Source organism: Lonchura striata, chromosome 4A, assembly GCF_050655825.1.
Source record: "Lonchura striata isolate lonStrDom1 chromosome 4A, ASM5065582v1, whole genome shotgun sequence".
Classification (NCBI taxonomy): domain Eukaryota; kingdom Metazoa; phylum Chordata; class Aves; order Passeriformes; family Estrildidae; genus Lonchura; species Lonchura striata.
In genome coordinates, this window is record NC_140742.1 from 7,669,640 (window position 1) to 7,689,123 (window position 19,484).

Genomic DNA, 19,484 nt, shown 5'->3' on the forward strand with positions numbered 1-19,484 from the left:
CAACCTGGGGCTCTGAGCTGGGGAGGATGAGGCCTTGGAAGATTTTAATTTTCTACACTGAACAGTCCGAGGGTGGGGGCTGTGGCCACACTTGGACCAGTGGGGATAGACTGAGGGTAGCTCACGGTGAGGAGGGAGGTGGGCTGCAGTTCCCCCCACCAAGTTCTCGCCCCTCTGCCAGCTTTGCTCAATTATGGGAAATCCTTTAAGCTTTTGCATTAGTGCTGTATTTAGGTCTGCACTGTATTAGGGCTTGGCATAGGGAGCGCAGTGAGATTTCTCACTTAATAAAGAATGTTCTAAAGGCATTTGTCACCGTGCCCGCTGCTGGGAGCCAGCGCTCTGGGTAGGCAGGAGGTGCTGTGGGAGGTGAGGGAGCTGGGCTGGCTCCAAGGCCTGCTGTGCTTGGCCCTGGCCAGCTCCCATCTCTGCCCCTGTGCTCCCACACTGAACATTGGGACTCAGGGTCCTGGTCTGCCCCTATCATCACCCAGCCAGGGGCTACCTCAGGTTGTGCATCCCAGAGCTGCAGCTGGTGACCTCCCCACCCGTCTGCATCAGCCCAGCTGCTGGCAGAGCCCAGCCACCCTCCCGTGAGGCTGCAGGGCTGCTGTGCTGGCGGGAGGCCCATCCTGCTGGCAGTAAATGTGTCACAGGCAGTGCTCAGGGATCATGAGTCACGAACGCCCACCGCCAGCCAGCCTGGCCGGCCTGGCACAGGGCTGCAGAGCAGGAGCTGGGAGAGATCTGCTGCCTCCTCCTCCTCTGCCTCTCCCACCTGCATCTTCCACAGGGCACCAAATGATAGGGGGTGGGAGCGCCTACCTGGGGCTGAGGTGACAGTCAGCTTCCCTGGACCAGTGTGGGGATGTGATGTTCCCCCCACACCCCTGCTCACAGGTGTCTGACACTGCCATAGCTCTACCCCAGCTCCTGGACAGCTTGGCAAGGATGGGGCTGAGGGGGCTGCCTGTGGAAATGTGTGTCTCCTGGACTGTAAGTAGCTGAAGCTGGGGCTGGGCCAGCTCAGGGTGTGCTGCTGGGAGCCAGGAGGAGCCTCTGGACTCCCCTTTCAGTGTGGATTTTTCTTTTAATCTGGTAATTGCTGAGCCAACAGAGTATTAGATACAGATTTTGAGCCTGTGGTGATGGGCTGTGGCAAACAGCCCACACTCTTGTGAAGGGCAAAGCTCAACCCTTGGCTTGAGGGCAAGTGAGGAGCCTTCTCTCCCTGCTCAGCCTCCTGAGTGGCACTTCAGCACTTTAATCCTTGTCCCCAAACTCCAGTGCCTGCAGTTGTTGTGAGGGCCACAACCTGGAGAAAGCCAGGCTTCTGCATCACACCATGGCAGGAGAGAAGTTGTGCTGTGGCTCAAGTGACATCCCTGGGCAAGCCCAGTGTAAGTGCATGTGGCAGCCCCTTGTTTGGGCTCAGCTGGGAGCCCTGGCAGCCTCTTCCCCTTTCCCTCAGACCTGCTGAGTGAGCAGGAAGAGCAAAATTTTGTGGGATTGTTGTGGATCTGCTGCTGAACCAGGCTCCAGAGCAAAAGCCTCTCCCAGAACCACCACTGGGTCTCCCAGGGAGGGCCCCAACCCCAGAGATAAATCATCAGACAGGGAAAGCTTTTATTTCCTTTCTGTCTTTGCCTTCTCCAAGGCCAGGCTTGATTATTCCTTTCAGCAACACAAAGTGCTAGAGAGGCTCAGCAGCCAGAGATCAATTTTCTCTGCTCTTGGTGTAATGTGTCTGTGCAGGGGGAAGTGGCTTTTTTCCTCCTCTTCCCATTGTGCTGAGACTTGCTGGGTGGCACCAGGGGCAGTGGCAGCTGCATTGCCAGAGGGAGGGTGGCAGGGAACGTGTGCCAGCCCTCACCTGGTGCTGTGCTGATGGAGGGTGTCAAAGCCTTTCACTCACAGCCATTGAAGAGCAAAGATATTGCTGGGAAAGAAATCCCAGCTTGTCTCAGTATCGCTCTGAGGCACAGTGCAGGGTGGGACTCTCTACTGCTGCCTCTGCTCCTGCTGTGATGTTCCCTCTCATTCATCACAAAGCACTTGCTAATGGAGGATGACTTTCTTTCTAGGGAACATGCAAAAATTTGTCTCCACAGGAACAATATGCAAAGATCTCATGTTTAAGTGATTGGAACATAGTGGCAGTACAAGGTATGAAGTCTGAACACAAAGGGATTCAAGATGGTTCTCAATTATGCAGACAAGTTAAGGGAAAAAAAATTAGAGAATTTCAGAATTTTAAGAGGATGGGAAAGAATTTGGCATGGGATTAAATATTAGAGAAAATGTTAGACCAGCAAAAAAGCAGATGAGAAAAGCCTGAGGGGTGAGGCAGATGGACCAGAGCAAGGAAAGCTGTCAGCCCACAATACAAGGACTAACCAGGGGATGAGCCCTGGCACTGTCCACACAGCATCCCAAGTCCACATTCCCACACTGGAGCTGTGGCACAAGGCAGAGAGAAGAGCATCCTCTCCCTGGCACTGGCATGGCTGGACTTGCTCAGGGGCTGCTGACAGTGGGGTGTCCATGGCTGTGGATCCGTGAGGCAGTGAGCCCTCGCTGTGAGTGTGGCTCGGTCCATGCAGGGCTGTTTGTTGGTCCATCTGTGCAGGCATGGGAGGTGCTTGCCTGTTCCTGGAGGATGGGAGGGAGCACCAGCCTGGCAGAGCCACAGTTTGCTTCCACCAGCCACTGGTTTGGTCCTCTCCAGACTGTGCAAATTAGGAAACTCTTTGAAACACCAGTGTCACACTGCAATGCCAGGCAGCAGTCCTTTGCTTCTTTAAACAGAAATACAGCTGGGGTTTGGATCACCACCTTTTATCCACAAAATGCTCAAGCAAGTTCATAAATTGCAGAACAAAATACTAAAGACTGCAGGTAATTATGGCAGGGACCTCTGGAGTCTTCCCCAACACGAGGAGCCCCAGCAAAGCTGTCAATGGCTCCCACTGCTTCTGATCCTTCCTGGCAAATATTAATTTTGGGTTTTTTCAAGTTGAGAAATTAACTGCTCTGCAACCCCATCTAATTTGAATACTCTAATTAAGCAGTTTCGGTGCTTTTCTCCTCCCAGGACCTTCCCTGGCCAAGCACTTTAACCCCTTGGTTCCCAGGCTCCTGGAGCAGTCAGCCTCTGAGGTCTGCTGGTTTGGCTCCCTTGGATGATGATGATGGATGCCACATGTCATCCAGGCTGCAGCTCTCCAGGTTGTTAAAATGACCCTTGCTGGCATCTGGATTGTCTCCAAGCAGCCAGGTGTTCTTTCCAGGAGAGCTGACAGGCTCTGGTGAGGAGGACACCCAGCTTTGTCCCATTGGCCTCCCTTGACAGGGACGCTGATCGAGTGTCTCATAATGAGCTCGCCGTGTTCCTGCTCTGCAGACGGTTTGTTGGCTGCTGGCAAAGGCAGCCTGGGGAGAAGCTTGGCCTGGCTCCCACTGCCCATGGCTCTGCCACTGCACTGCTGTGGAAAGCCTTTCCCTCTGGCCTCAGGCTGATCTCTGGAGGCATCTCATCCCAGACGTGCAGGGAGGCCATTTGAGCACATGTGCCAGGAACAGGGGCTCTCTGCTGACGTGTTTGTGTGGCTGGAGAAAAGGGATGGATGGGAAAGTGAGTGTCCTCAGCATGGGGAACAGGACCAGGCCAGGACGATGGGCTGTGATATTCTGATTTGATATTCCATGATTCCAAAATCAAGTGGGATGTGCCACCCTGCAGCATTTGGTGACAGTGGCATTGCCCACCTGGCAAGAATCTCCCACACTCCGTGAGTGCTGCCAGAACTCAGATACTGTGCATCCCGCCAGGAGTGATGCTCCAGGAAAGGGCCACCAGTATTCCAACAGAAATGTCCCCAAGGCACTGAAGAGCCAGGAAGATGAGGTGCTGGGCTGTCTCGGTGGCACTGCCTGTCCCAGGCTGGGGACAGCCCGAGGCAGTGGGTGCTCGGGGCCCAGGGCAGGGCACAGCCTGGCAGGGCCCGCCCGGCTCTCAGCAAGCTTTAGTGAGCTCAGCGCCGGAGCCCGCACGGAGGAATTAACGACTCGGAATAATACTTGTCACTTCTCTGAGAGGAAATTGTCAAGTGAAAAGCAATTTACTAAAAAAGAAGGAGGAAAGAAATGGTTTTGCTTATTAAGATCAACATCATATTAAAGTATTTTCTCAATACCCCATTTGGGTTGAATTTTACATTTTTTCTCTCTTGTTCTCACCAATGGGAGTAAAGCAGGGGGTTTCACTCTAATTAATTGTTGTCTGCTTCATTTGGCCAGCAAATTTCACGAGCAAGGTTACACATTCCTGTAGCATTTGAATTGCAAATGCTGCAGGAATATGATAAAAAAAGAAAAACACGTGGAATTCTAAAAGCAACCTTTCTGTAAGACATCAGTTTAAAATTGCTTTATATGTGCAAATCTTAAAAATACATCTTGACAGAATATTTACTTCCCCCTTCCTTTCTTTTCATTTGGAGTTTAAAGCAACAGGTTTGGTTTATGTGTTTCACTGTTGCCTTTTTTAGCCTTAAGGAGCTGTATTTTCAGTTTTACTCTACTGTTGGGTAGAAATTTAAAATACGTATGTATATGTATTTCTATGAAGAGGCTGTCCCGTGTGTTGGTGATTTAACAAAGGCAAGCCTGAGGACAGCCCCGCCCGCTCAGCTTTGCAGAAATCTGTGCAAGGCGGCAGCCAAGGAGAGGGGCTGTGCTGGCACCACGCCGGGTGTGTGCAGGACAGGCCTGTCCCGGAGAGCCACGGAGCTGCAGCTCGGTGCGAGCCCCGCAGAGCCGCGGAGCAGCGGCTGGAGGAGCTTCCCAGGCTCTGCAGAAAGGATTACGGCTTGGACTGTGAAGGGCAGCGAGGGGAGAGCTCGATGTCTGGAGAAAATAGGAAGAGGAATGACCCGTGAAACCACATTTCTGCCTTCACCACCGGTGGCTTGCTCACACGGAGCAGTGACTCATCACGGCCGGAGCTGATCCTGCCGGCAGGAGAGGCAGCATCGCGGGGATAACCAGGAGAGAGGGCAGGTGGGGAGGGGAGGGGCTGCAGCCACTGCGTGTGCCTGGGGGTAGCGACAGCATCTTCCCCTGTGGTGCTGTTCGGCTCCAAGCTCTTCTAAATGGCTGGTGATCTGGTACCATGTCTGTGAGCCAAAGAGAGATGCTTCTCCCAGAAATCCCAACAGTCTCCTTGGTGTATCAATTATATTTCAGTGCAGTCCCACTTCTGTTTCAGAATTAGTAAGTGCTTTGGAAAATGTCCTTTACTTCTTTTGAAGCACCATCATGCCTTTTGTTGCGACTAAAGTAATGGCTAAAAGCTGAGGGATGGCAGAAAATCAGAAATTTCTGAGAAAGGTCCTCAGGATTTGCCTCTGAGTCATCTCTATATTGGCAGGAAAAGCTGGCAAAAAAAGAATAGCATCTCTGCAGGTTCTGAAACAGCCCCAGAATGAGGAGTCTGGGCCAGGTGGACACATCCAACCCCTAAGACACATTTCACTGGAATTTGACAGGGCTTAGATCAAAAGCTGTCATTGCAGTTCCGTGACTGGTGTAACACGACGACCTCCTTGAATGAGCTGCATGTGAGAGCAGCCCCCGGTGCTCCAGTAGCCATTCCAGCCCTGAGGAATGTCCCTGCCCTGCAGCTTCCACGCTGAACACCATAAGGCACAATAAGTGGATTAGCAAAACCTCTGGAAGAGGCAAAGAAGAAAGGACGCTGGGTCTTAAGCTGGTTTTGCATGTATTTACACAAATGACGTCCCCAGCTAGATGGCAACTGAGGTGAAATCTGGGCTATCCCTGCTGCCCTGGCTCAGCAGCTGCTGCAGCCTTCCTGACAGGGCAGAGCCTGCTTTGTAGCTCGGGCAGACGTAGGGAGTCAGAGCAGATCGATGATGGCAGCGGGGACAGCCCACAGGAGGTGGTGGCTGTACAGCACCCACACTGTGGCTGCAGTGGGGAGGCTTTGGCTGCTGGGGGTGGTGCAGGCCCACCCTGGCATCCACAGGACACGTTCCAGACTCCTCACTCCATCCATGGCTTGGAGAGGCTCTTTTGTCACCTCTTGGGGTGACTGCTCCCAGTCACACCTCCCTGTTGGGCACAGCACCGGGCAGGATTCATCTCTCCCATTGGTGAGATGGGGATTGCAATTATTCCTGGCCCTTGCTTGTGCCATCTGTCTGTTCCCTGAACATCCCTGCAGGATCTGTGTCTTAGCAGGTTAATTTAATAAGAGCCTGCTTTATTGTTGCTGGCTGCGGGCACAGCATAGAGCAGCTGAGTCCATCAACAGCACAGAGCTGCTCTGGCAGCAATCGAATCCTGCCCGGATGTTCATTTGGGAAGGTTGTTTTGCTGAGAAAGGGCAAACCCTCCTGGGGCAGCACCGAGGGCTGAGCCCTGCTCCTTTCTTCTTGGCAGGAGCCGTGGGGAAAGTGACAGCAGAGATTAAATCAGGCCTTTGACCCGGGATGTGCCGCACCTCCGGGGAGGGGATGGTGATAGTGAGGGAGTGGCAGAGGTGGCACTGGCAGGAGGTGCCCTGCACGGCTGGCTCAGGGCTTGGCCATTTATGGCAGAAGCAGCTCTTCCCATCCAGACTTTCAAAACCTTTTACATCACCAGCTATTTTTGTGGCTCAGGATATGTGGTAGGGCACAAGGCGGTGAAAGAGCTGTGCAAACTGTTTAATGAAGGGAATGACTTGTCTTAACGGTAACAAACAGCCTGGTGCACTTTGGGATTGGCCCTTTTTTCAGCTGTAGGCATCTATGCCCAGGTATAAAGTGCTGTGAGCTGGGAAATAAATCTTGGCAATCCAAATCAATACTGGGATTGATTTACGGAGGAGGGAAAAAAAATCCATTTTCCCAATCCTGTGTCCACCTGCTTGTTCTTCCCCTCAGCCCAAGAGCGAGGCGTTGCTGGTTAAAGTCAATTGCACAAAAATATATTTGGCTTTTCTCCCGCTGTGCTCTTTGCCCCTTCCTCTCCCGCAGTCATTCCTCCACCCATCACAAACATAATGGACCAGCAGTGCCACAAAGACGTGCACATAATGAACCTAAGTGACCGTGTAATCCTATTATTGTCACCCTCACCCTCCCTTGCCCCTTTGCTCCCTCCCCCCCGTTTGTCACTGTCACCGATTGTGTCATGGTTAAAATTAGATGGGAAGCTCCTCTGGGAGCACTGCGGCTTTCCTTTGTCCCGAGCACCCTGAGTGCATTAAGGTACTTTGCAACAACTCGTGATTTCTAATGGGGTTAAAGTAGGAGGCAGCCTGTTTTAATGCTCACCTTTTTACATTTTCGAGCTGATTCACCAGCCACATGAAAATCTTCCAGCCAGGCACGTCTGCCTCCTGCCAGCAATCCACTTGACAACACAATTCTGGAGGCAACGGTGAAGGAAGGCAAGGGCTTTTTACTTATATTTGATAAAGAAGAGTGAGTCAAATTTGGTGTAACATAAGTAAGATTTGTTCTGGAGGATGAAAGTCCTCAGCCTCATTGACCTTTTCCCATAATGGACCTGTTGTCTTTATGGAAAGCAAGTGAATAAAATAAAGCTGTTTGTGAAAACAGCCACAAGCAGAGTCACCTCCTCAGTACCTCTGGATAGTTTTAGCCTTGACCAGGCACCTCTCTATGGCTGCTGGAAACCCAGGATGGACACAACGCAGCAGCTGTGTGTGCCCTGGACTGGCAATCACACAGGTGATGCAAAGGGGAAAGGAACAAATCCAGCACTTCACCACGTGCCTGCTGAAATCCTGCAGGGAGCAGCAGAACAAACGTGTTTGTACTGGAGGGCAGCTGCTCCTACAGGTGGGAATCATCGCGTGGGTCTGGAGTGACTGGGGGGTTTATTTTAGGGAGAAAACAGACGGGCATTCCTTCAGTCGGTTCCTCCTGCCAAGGGGAGTTCCAGGGCAGGTGGCGCTGGTGCCGTGCTGTCCCTGCTGACCCTGCTGTCACCTGCTGACCCCTGCTGACCCTGCTGTCACCTGCTGACCCTACTGTCACCTGCTGACCCTGCTGACCCCTGCTGACCCTGCTGTCACCTGCTGTCCCTGCTGACCCTACTGTCACCTGCTGACCCCCGCTGTCACCTGCTGACCCCTGCTGACCCTGCTGTCCCTGCTGACCCCTGCTGTCACCTGCTGACCCCTGCTGACCCCTGCTGACCCTGCTGTCACCTGCTGACCCTGCTGTCACCTGCTGTCCCCTGCTGTCACCTGCTGACCCTGCTGTCACCTGCTGACCCCTGCTGACCCTGCTGTCCCCTGCTGTCCCCTGCTGACCCCTCTGACCCCGCTGTCACCTGCTGACCCTGCTGTCACTGCTGACCCCTACCCTGAGCCCAGCCTGGCCGGGAGCTCCGCTGCTCCTCCCTGGGGGTTTCAGAGCCGGGCAGTGAGCCCTGTGCCAGTTGCACCAGTACAAGGACACGGGTCAGATCTTGCCTGACCTTGCGTACCTCTAGCTGTGACCTGGAGGCAGCAGCCTGCAGAGTCAGGAATGCTTTGGGCTGGGAAGGATTTAAAGGGGATCTCGTGTCACCCCGGCCTCGGACACTGCAGGGCTTGGGGCGGCTCCTCTGGGCAGCCTGTGCGAGGGCCGCACCACCCGACAGGGACGATTTTATTCCCAATAGCTGATCTGAACCTGCACTCTCTCAGTCTGAACCCATTCCCCCTTTTCTGTCGCGACATATATTTGTGAACATGTAAACATCCCTCTCTGTCTTTCCTGTAAATTCCCTTCAGGCACTGGCAGGGGCAATTAGGTCACCGCGCAGCTTTCTCATCTCCAGGCTGAACAATCCCAGTCCCAACCTTTCCTCATATCAGAGGAGCTCCATCCCTCTGGTGACTTGGTGGCCCTCTTGTCACCAGCCCAGCGGGCTGCCAGGGATGAAGAACCGCGGTGCCGGTGCCACAGCCCGGGTCCCCTCCCCCGCGGGAAGCTGAGAGGAGTTTGTTAAGGAGTTTGTTCAAGTTATCGAGTGCCGAGCAGGAGCTCGTGGAGGGACAACGCGGCGCTCCCAGAGCCGCCCTTCGGGCTCGGGACGGCGGCCGCCATCTTGGCGCCGCCATCTTGGGGGCGGGCAGGGACAGCGCCCCGGTGCCACACCCAAACCTGTCCCCCTGCACAGCACAGTGCCTCGGTGCCATACCCAAAACTGTCCCCCTGCACAACGGTGCCACACCCAAACCTGTCCCCCTGCACAGCACAGTGCCTCGGTGCTACAGTCAAACCTGTCCCCCGGCACAGCGCGGGTGCCTCGATGCCACACCCAAACCTGTCCCCCAGCACAGCACACTGCCTCGGTGCTGCACCCAAACCTGTCCCCCAGCACAGTGCCTCGGTGCCACACCCAAACCTGTCCCCAGCACAGCACATTGCCTCGGTGCCACACGCAAACCTGTCCCACAGCACAGCGCGGGTGCCTCGGTGCCACACTCAAACCTGTCCCCCGGCGCAGTCCGGGCGGGCCGTGACGCAGCACGCCGGAAGTGAGCGCAGGCGGCGGGGCGGGGCGGCCTCCGGTGTCCCAGCGAAACCCTTCCGGGCGGGCGGGACCCGCGGCGATGGCGGGAGCGCGGCGCTGAGGCAGCGAGCGGGGCCGGGGCCGCGCCGGGCGCTGACGGGGTCTGGCTGCCCCCGGGACGGCGCGGGAGCAGCGGGGCCTCGCCCTTCACGGGAGGCGGGCCGGGGCTATGCGAGGGCCGCGGTGCCGCCTGCCCTAGGCCGGGCCCGGCGCGGAGCGGCCAGCGGGGCCCGATGCGGGAGTACAAGGTGGTGGTGCTGGGCAGCGGGGGGGTGGGGAAGTCCGCCCTGACGGTGCAGTTCGTCACCGGGACCTTCATCGAGAAGTACGACCCCACCATCGAGGACTTCTACCGCAAGGAGATCGAGGTGGACTCGTCGCCCTCGGTGCTGGAGATCCTGGACACGGCGGGCACCGAGCAGTTCGCCTCCATGCGCGACCTCTACATCAAGAACGGGCAGGGATTCATCCTCGTCTACAGCCTGGTCAACCAGCAGTCCTTCCAGGTAACCGAGCCCGGCGTCCCCTCCTCGCACGGAGCCGGCCCTGCCCGGGCCGAGCAGGAAGTTTTAGGGGTAGCCACGTGTGCGTGGCAGCGCTTTATCTCCCAAGGGCCGAAAGTGTAAATGCCCAGCTTGAAAGCGCGTTTACCAGCCCTGCTTCCCGGTGGAAAACTGCTTGCTTTGCAGGTACTTATCAGGGTGCCACCATTGTTAAGTCCCACGCAGTGCTGGAGAACAATGCCTAGCTCCCACTTCCCCAACAGAAATCTCTTGGCAATCCCCTTTTGTGAAGAAATCACTCGATATTAAAACCGAGACTTCCCCTTCCAACCCCCTCTCCTTCCTAAAAGGCATGTTTCTGCAGTTGCTCCTGAAGAGAGTCTCATTGTTCTGCAGTTGTGACTTGTTAAGTGAGCTGCTATTTTCCGCTCCCTGCCCCCAAAATATATTCCTGTCCAGCACGAGCTCGATGCTCTCCCAGCGTAGGTGGAGTACTGGAGAGCAGAACTAGCTATACACGGTAATTTGTGGTTCTGGATTTGATTTCTACTATTAAAACTCTCCAAAAAAAGGAACTGTCTCAGCCAGTAATTGGTCTAAGCTGCCTGTAGAAACGGGGCTTTGTTTTTGGGCAGTAAGTGAGTTTAGCAGCACTCCGTGCAGCTTGGGGATTTGCAGCTCCTGCCTTGGCTTGGGCTGCTGAGCTGGGTGTGTTCCAGCTGCTTGGCAAGACCTTGCACACCCCCACTGTTTGCTTCTGCTGAAGGCTAAACCTTATCTCAGCAGAGGCCTCGAAACAACCCTGTGCGAGCTGAAGACACGCTTATCTCTGGAAAACAACAGCACTGACATTGGGATGCTTCTGCTCTCATTTTCACTGATTTTTGGGTTCCAGCGAGCCCTCATTATTTGAGAAATGCATGTGCAATAATCTTGTTAATATTTAATTATTCCCGTCTGTCTGTAGTGTTTGCTCTGAAGGCTGTAGGTGTAAACCTCTCTGCAGTTCTTTGCACGGTGGTAACTTCAAACGCTGGGATTGCTTTGTCTCAGAAGTATGCAAGAATTTGTAGTACCGATAGCAACTTAAAACACTCAGGGGGCAGAGGAGGCTGACTCAGACTTTCAAGTGTAAACGCCCCGTGTCGGCTCAGACTTGAATAAATGCATCTCTAGGTAATAAAATCTCTTTACAGCATCTAATTTGGTTACTTACATGTGATTAAATGTGTTCACAATGAATTATTCTAAGCATTCCAGGACTGAGAAGGCTTTATTTAAATTGATGGTTTTCTCAAGCTGTAAACTAAGCACAAACTTCCTAAATGGTTGTGTAATGGCACGCCCCTGCTAGGGTTACAGGTCGTTAGACTTGAGACAACTTCTTCAGAAAGGTGAAACCAGCCTTCAGAGCAGCAGTACCGTGTCCTCCTCTGGCTGAGAGCACAGCAGTCACTTTCTGTTGGTTTATGCACATAAATTCTTTTAAGTGTGCATGCTTTTGTATGAAAGAAGAAGTAGTTTAGTGATAGGTGTTAAATTTTCTCAGAATTCTAGATCTGCGTGACTGTGAGTTTAAAAAGTCTTCTGGTGTATTTTTAATGTCCAGTTGCACGTGAGGGTTACTAAAATGTGTTCCTACAGTGGTTCTGTAGCAATTCCATGTGATTCCTTGCATGCACTAACCAGCTGGATTGTTTGACCAGGATATCAAGCCGATGAGGGACCAGATTGTCCGGGTGAAGAGATACGAGAAAGTTCCTCTGATCCTGGTGGGGAATAAAGTGGATCTGGAGTCGGAGAGGGAAGTCCTATCTGCAGAAGGCAGAGCCCTGGCTCAGGAGTGGGGCTGTCCCTTCATGGAGACGTCAGCCAAGAGCAAAACAATGGTGGATGAACTGTTTGCTGAGATCGTCAGGCAAATGAACTATGCCTCCCTGCCTGAAAAGCAAGATCAGTGTTGTACAACTTGCATCGTCCAGTGAGAGATATTAAGAAAAACCTCAACCATGGCCATACAGAGCAGGTTGGTGGAACATAACTAACTGAGGTGCCTAAACATGGTGTTTCAGTAAGAGATAAAGGGACAGGGAGTGTAAAATGAGGCAGCCTCCCTCCAAAAGATGGGAGATTGTGCACATGATTGAGTCAAATGGACTTCTTGCGTTACCTCAGTAGGGTTAGTCAGGGAAAGCTGCATTTGCTTGCAGTAATTTTACAATGACACAAAATGAGTGATCTCATCTGCACCTATTTTGACTGTCAGTGCTGTATTTGATGCTGTGTTATTCTGCATAAGTGCTTTGTGATGTTGCAGTGGGTTTATTCTTGTAGCTGGTATCTCAGTTATTTTCCAGTAATGGGAGTTACCTTGGAGTTCAATGGGATTATTGTGACCAAGTTTCCCAGTAGTTTTACTGAGAAGACTTTGAGCTTGTTTAAAAGATATAAAGTTCTGTAGCACAGAAACTGATAGTACCCTTCTGCCTTATCAGTGGAATAAGTTTCTTTTGCAAGAGAACCACCCTGAGTGGTGAGAAGTGGCTCAAAGCCCACATGCAACAGTCAAGGGCATGCACAAAGTGTTCTTCATCTCAAATCTCCAGAGCAGAGAACACACTGTAAAATGGCTTCCCATGCACAGCTCTCCTTTTCCAGTGACTCAAAAGAGGTGTGATGAGAGTCCAGCGTTCAGAGGGCCCTCTGTAAAGTTTCCCCTGTGTCAGGTGTTGCTTTGATTTTTATTTTTTTCCCCTCCAGGACAGCTGCCTTTGGCCTTTCACATGTGTGGTCTTTTTTTCATCACCTGTGTGCATAGGTCTGTCCCTCCCCAATGTGCATTCCCACTCCTGTTTCCCCTGTAGCTGTTGCAGGTCTTGTTTCACCTCTGGCTCGAATCCATGTGACTGCAAAGCAGGGTTGGTGTGCTCTGTGTGGAGCCAGCTGCTCCCTCAGACCTCCAGTTGTCTGTTGGACCTTTGCAAACAACTCCGAGAGCAAGTGCAGGAATGAGGGATGATGTGGAAACTCAGGGGAAGGAACTGCCCCTCCTGACAGCTGCACTGCTGCAGGCTCAGACTCCCACTGCCACATTAGTAACTTGCTTAACTCAAAGGAGCTTTTTGTGCCTGAGTGACAACAGGGAAAATAGGTTATTACTGGAAGCTTTGGACCATGTATCCTCTTTAATCTGGAGTGCAAGGTCAGAGTGAAGTCTCAAAGCTTCTCTTTGAGATTGTTATCAGGTGCTTTGTAAATATCAAGTTTTAGGTGCTCATGGCTCTAGCACTGTCATGCTACAGATAATACATGATGTTTTTATCTCCAGTTCTGTGAAATTAGGAAGGGCTGCTGTCACTGTGTAAGAGGTGTGTGTAAGTTTGAGATTTGCTTGTTGAAAGGTGAGCTTGTTTTGGAGCACAGGAAAATTCAAATAAAGTCTCTCATTGTGTGGGAACATCATTGTACATTAATCACACCTGCAGATTCTATGGAGTTCTAGGAAAAAATGAATCTAAGAAATTAATACTTAAAAAAAAAAAAAATGAGTGCTGCAGGGATAATATCCTGAATTGTGTATAGTAATGCAATGTTGCAGCTATTTCTAAAGCAGCTTCACAAACAAGATTATGTGGACTAGAAGTATCATGCCAAAGGATATGGCAATCCTCTGTGGTACTAATAGTTCCTCTTGTGCAGGTTACTGTCTTAAACTCTGACAAAATCGGGCCTTTCATCCTTGAAAGTTATAGTTCTGGAATTGATTGCTTCTAAGAGAGCTTTGTAACCTGTCTGCTTCTGGATTAACACTAAGTAGCACGTTTAATCTTAAAGGTGAAATTGAAGAAGGGGCAGGGCCACATGTTATTCTTTTGAATGATAACTTTTGCCTAGATTTGGTGGCTTCCTAAACGTGTTCTTGCTTCAGAAGAAAAATCTATATTCATATGTCTTTGTGAGGTCTTGAGACAGAGGATCTAAGATTTTGTGATAGAGATTTCCTCTCCTTCCTTTTGCCTGGCTTAGGCAATCACCCCAAGCCTTTAGCAGCAGACTGCTTCCTTGCTTCTGGGGAATGCTGTCTCTGCCTAGTACAGTCTCATCACCTGTGCCAAACAAGTCTTTCCTTCCTGATCCACTTCCTATTCAGTCCAGTTCTCACCATGTCTGGAACTTTTATTACTCATTCTGGCTTTTCACAGGCTTCATGCTCTGTATATTTAATTCCAGGCTAACACTTTAGGGGTACTTTGCTCTTCCTAGCTCCCACTCTATCCTTGTTCTTTGATTGAGTAGATGTAGGATCTCATTAACTTTATCATTAGCCTTTGCTGCTTGATAATTTCTGTCTGATGTGCTCTGGTAGGAGAGGTGCTGATGGTGTCTTGTGATAGTTCTAATCAGCTTCCTAATCCTGCTTATCTGTGATCCAGGAAACAATTGCTGCTTGTCAGACCTCTGCTTTAGGAGTGACCACTCCTAGGTAAATTGAAACTGAGGAAGTAGAACCAGCCCACCAGAAATCTGTGGGCTTGAGCTGCAGCAGTGTCCTGGGATCATCATTATCTTTATCTCTGAGTTCTGTAACCTGGCTGTGTCCAGAAGGAGTCTTGGGAGTGTCAGTTCACAGAGCAGTGCGTACAGCAGTTTGTGTCCCTGCAGTTCTGGTGCAGAAACCCAGGAGGGGTGGGGTGGATTTTTTGTCTGGGCTTAGCTTTGCCTGAGGCTGTTCCAGTGTCAGTTTTAACTTCCAGGTACCACTTAACCTCTTTTTGGTGCTGATACCTCAGCCTGTCTGTCAGCTATGATGTGTAGGTTCATTCATGGTGTTTTTGAGAAGCATTTGCTAAACTGTTGTTCCAGTCAGCTGCCTTGGCTGAGTTGGAGAATGGAACATAACTGCATAGTAAGGATAACCCTTAGTTCCTTTAAAAAAATGTGTGTTGTTCTCACATCCTGTTCCCCACCTCCTCTTTTGTTTCTGCTGTGGTCTTCTGTCATTTTGGTCTTGAATTCAGAGATAGGAGAGTTCCAGGATCTGCTCTGTGTTCCTTGCTCCAGTATTCCTCTTGAATTTTCAGTATGACACTGTTTTGTATTTTGAATCTTCTTTAAAGTATGGTATCTGGCACAGTGCTTGTGCACTAAAGTCTTTCTGATACTAATAGGATTGGTAACACATTAAAGGTTGGAATGAAAGATTGATTCTGATTAGTGGTTCCTGTCCCCTGTGTTCATAAGTAACTGGTATTAGCAAGGCTGAAGGAAGAGTATTCCTCTCTAGGAATAAAAACTGCAAGTGTACTCTCTTCTGATCTGTGTGGCTGTGCAACACAGACATATTTACTATACTGTATTTTCTAACTTCCCCTTCTCTCCTGCCTGCTCACAGAAGAGACCAGAGAGTGGTGCAAAATATGACGGGCAAATGAAGCCAGATAAGGTATCTGGTAGTGTTAATTTTAGTAACTAAACACAAATGGAAAGATGACAAATCTGAATTGGAAGGTCCCTAACCTGCAAATGCAAGGATGCTGAAGGGCATGTGGAGGAAAATACCAGTCCTTCATTTTTCTATTCTTAGTATTCGTAGCAATTCTTTGCTGGTCACATTATTAAATGCTGGGTTTAGATGAAGTTTTTGGGGTGGATCTAACTCTGGTAGGATGAGGAGCTACACTGTAAATGGTTTGCCTCTTCTGTGCTCTGAGCAAAGATAAAACATCTATTCAGCAGGACTAATCCATCCCCATTAGAAGCTAAATTTGGTTCACTACTTTTGACAGTACTGGGACTCTGTCTAAAACTTGTGGGCCAGCAACAATGTGTGGAGTGGGAATGATCTCACCAGACTGGGAGAGAGTTGCTGTTAGTTGGAAAACACACAAACAAACAAGAAGAACCAAGGTGTTGGCTCCTGTCAGGGCAGGAGTGCTGCTCCTAAATGTTGACCAGTTGTTAGGCAAGAAGGGGAACCCTGGCCATGTCAGAGCACTCTGTGGTAACAGACTTAGCTGAGAGCAAATCAACAGCTGGAAAGAAATTGTGCAGTAGGAAACATAAGGTCCTGACTCATTGGGAGAAATTACTTCAAGAATTGAGAAGGCTCCTCAAAATCCCTGAGAAGTCACGGATCCAAACTAGAGTGGAGTACATGCACGTACATCTGGCAGGTTTCTACAGGCTTCGAGCTTCACCTAAGACTTTCAGGATATCTCTGAAGATAAATCCTGGGAGCTCCAAGCAAATTATCTGAAATGCAAAGATGGTTTGGTCACATTGGTAATGTGTTGGTGAGCTTGACTGAGGATGGTGGTGTACAGCTCTGGCCCTGCTGAGGCTGTCTGAATGCTAAAGGGCTTTTTTTGAGTCATTAAAAGGTCTGGTTGCTGAGAATACAGGTGTCAAAACTGAGTTAGTTGGCTCATCTGCCTGTTCCCAGAACTTGTGTTAACGGCTGTTGCCGTATATTACTGACTATTACACATACACTGGGTCCTGTACTGGTGCATCTGTACAAGAGAACTTAATTTCCTGGCTTTTTCAGATCTTTAGATGCAATTTTGTATCCCACAGCAGCAGCTGTTGAAAAGTGCATAGCAGTAGGTTGTTACCTGCTTGCCTCTTTTATTACCAGAGTTAGAGGAGCATTTGGGAATGCTGCTGTGGAAAACAGTGGAGCTCAGCATGGAGCTGCTGTTCCAGGCAGGGGAGGAGCTGTGTTCACTTTGGATGTGTATTGAATATGGCTTTCATTAGTATTTTTTTGTTTGTTTGTTTAAATTGCAGATAAAACTCAGAGGAAACTTGCACAGATGCTGCTTTGGAGAACTTTCAGCCCAGGTTGCAGAGCTGAGCCTTGGTAAACCTGTCTCTATTACAGCACATTGCCATACATCTAAGTGCATAAGGTTGGTGGCCTCCAGGATCCACACACCTTAATCAGAATGCTTAGCATGTTTACCATAAGTTTTAAAATCTGTTCTTTATCTATCAGTCCTTTTATAGCTTTCTAAGTTCATATAATGGCTAATATGCAAGAGTTCATTTTTAATATTTTAATTGATTTCTTTAATCAATTCTGAATTTGTATTTATTAAATACTTAAACTCAGTATTACCTACTCAATGCCTTTTAAAAGAGAGTTTTAATGGAGAATAAGTTGAGCCTTAAACAAATGGTTACTTCTGTATATTACCTCGCATCAGTGCTTACTTCTATTTGCAAGGTTTTCTCCTACAATGTAGTTGGTCATTCTTTGAGACTTTTTGTTTACGTGTGACAGTGTCATGGAAAGATATTGAGGGCACTCTGTTGTATGGATGTAGTATCCCTTTTCTTGGCAAATGCAGCTGTGACAATGTGTTTGTAACTAGCCTGATTTGACAGTACAACAAGGGATTACTTGGAATGGCATAGAAAGTCTCCAGCTGATGATTCTCCCAATCTTGGGTTTCTCAATTGAACGCGACAATTGTAGCATTGAAAAACAGCAGCACACTTTTCCTTCTACCGAGTTTCTAAACTTGTTTGTTTACAAATTGCTTCTCTATGCCTTTGAAAAGGGATAATGTATCCTTCAAAATGGGCTCTATGCCTACTCTGTCAGCTCAGCTTTGCCTGGCACAGTAAGAGACATCTAGTAGACCTCTGCATATGTAAATCTAATGCAAATAAGATCACTTTACATTTTATAGTTCTTAATATTTGTCTTTCTGAATAATATTTTAAAGCAATATTTGTTAAAATTTTTCTTGCACTGTCACAAATTGCTTTTTAGTTTGGTTTTTTTTTCCCCAATAAGCAAGTTTAATATTAGAGACAAGTTGGTGTAACAAGGGGAAAAGCACCAGGTTTCAGTGATACTAACTGCAAGCGTGCTTTAAACAGCCATTGCCTTCCTTATTGTTTACCTGATCAACATTTTCTCTGAATACTTGAAAATTTTAACAATAACACAGGTATAAAGAGCAGAATGAAAATGTACAAAGAACAGATGAAATCTTTTTGTTCACCTCTATTAACGTGTTGCATACATGAGAGCTTTTTCTAGCAGTGGTTTAAAATGTGTAATTTTTTTTGCAGAAATTTAATAACTGCAGCTCACCTACTGCACCAAAGTTCTAGGTTTTTAGGAGCCCAGCTTTAGTCATTTGAACATGCTTCTAGAAATGTACATTCTTTCCCTGTAATAGCTAAATATCTATGAGAAAAGCTCCAGTAAAAGCAGTGATGGATATATGAGGTTAAGCAGTTAAGAACTCACAAATTGTATTGTGGATGATGGCATTTAAAACAATAAAAGATCACCGGTACAGTATCTCAATATTAATGTGTTTTATTGGTAATAATGCAGGCTGACTTTACCACATTAGCAGAAATAAAGATTCTGTGTCTACATTCAGTGTTGAATTTGAATCCTGAAAAGAAGAGGACTCCAGGATTTCTGCCTGGTTATTAAACACCTTATTCTTTTTCTGTGGGGTTACTTGAAATTTTTTTTCCTGTTTTTACAAACTTTATAAACAGGCTGAGGCTAATACTTAGGTTTGCACTTTAATATCAGAATTAAACCAAACCTTGTATTCAAACTAGACTTTTTTTTTAAGTGATGGTTGTTGATCTTTTTTGTAGGTTGTAAGGAAGTAATAGGATATTAAAGTAATTCATAAAGATCCTAGTTTTCTTTTGTCTAAGAACGAAAAAGTTGGTTGATATTGATCAGTGGTTCATTCCTATGGATAGTTTTCAAAGCAGTGTTCATTTTCATTGACCTCAGCAAAAAAAAAAAAAGAAAAAAGAAAAAAAAACCACAAAAAAACAAACAAATGAAAAAAAACCCTAAACTTGAACTAGCTTAGAGTGACAGGACTGGGAAAATGAGAGATGGTTTCTTCAGCACACTTTGGGGGGAAAAAGGGACCAAAAGTTTATTTAGGCTTCCTCAATAGTTTGCATGTGAAGTTGCTTATTAGAGTAAGAGGCTAATAATAAATGCAATATGTATTGTCTTTACTATGGCATCTGTTTAGGAGTTGTTCAAATCACTGCAGTAGGGCTCTACAAATAAAAATGTAACCTAACATCTTGTATCTAATGTACTGTATCTTTATCAGTGATAGGTGAAATCTGGAATAACAAGTGCAAAAATGGAACAATTACCTATAATGCTTTGTAAAAAGTTTTTTCCAGTAGAATTCATTCTTGTCATTTTGTAAGACAACCCTACAGTCCACCTGTTTGTAACTTTTTTAATAAAATAGATACCTGTATTACCAAACCAGGGTGAGTAGTCTGTGTCCAGTTTCTTCTGGAGTGTGCTGAATTGACAAGCTGCTGCTGCTTTTTGTTTTGTGGGCTGTTTTTGAGGTCCTGGTTTTA

The 19,484-nt window shown here is 48.5% G+C and overlaps 1 protein-coding gene and 1 long non-coding RNA gene across 2 annotated transcripts; one reads left to right on the forward strand and one right to left on the reverse strand.

The window, feature by feature from the left end:
• Nucleotides 1-2,119: 2,119 nt before the first annotated feature.
• LOC146763275 (uncharacterized) lies at nucleotides 2,120-9,512 on the reverse strand. The gene is made up of 3 exons (XR_014952423.1): nucleotides 8,246-9,512; nucleotides 8,111-8,138; nucleotides 2,120-8,053 (listed from the first exon to the last, which is right to left on the reverse strand). It is a non-coding gene; the product is annotated as an uncharacterized LOC146763275 (long non-coding RNA).
• A 109-nt stretch (nucleotides 9,513-9,621) lies between these two features.
• On the forward strand, nucleotides 9,622-19,383 carry RAP2C (RAP2C, member of RAS oncogene family). Its single transcript, XM_021548378.4, has 3 exons — nucleotides 9,622-10,106; nucleotides 11,810-12,129; nucleotides 16,893-19,383. The coding sequence occupies exons 1-2, from the start codon at nucleotides 9,834-9,836 to the stop codon at nucleotides 12,086-12,088; spliced, it is 552 nt and encodes a 183-aa protein (XP_021404053.1). The 5' UTR covers nucleotides 9,622-9,833; the 3' UTR covers nucleotides 12,089-12,129; nucleotides 16,893-19,383.
• Nucleotides 19,384-19,484: the final 101 nt, after the last annotated feature.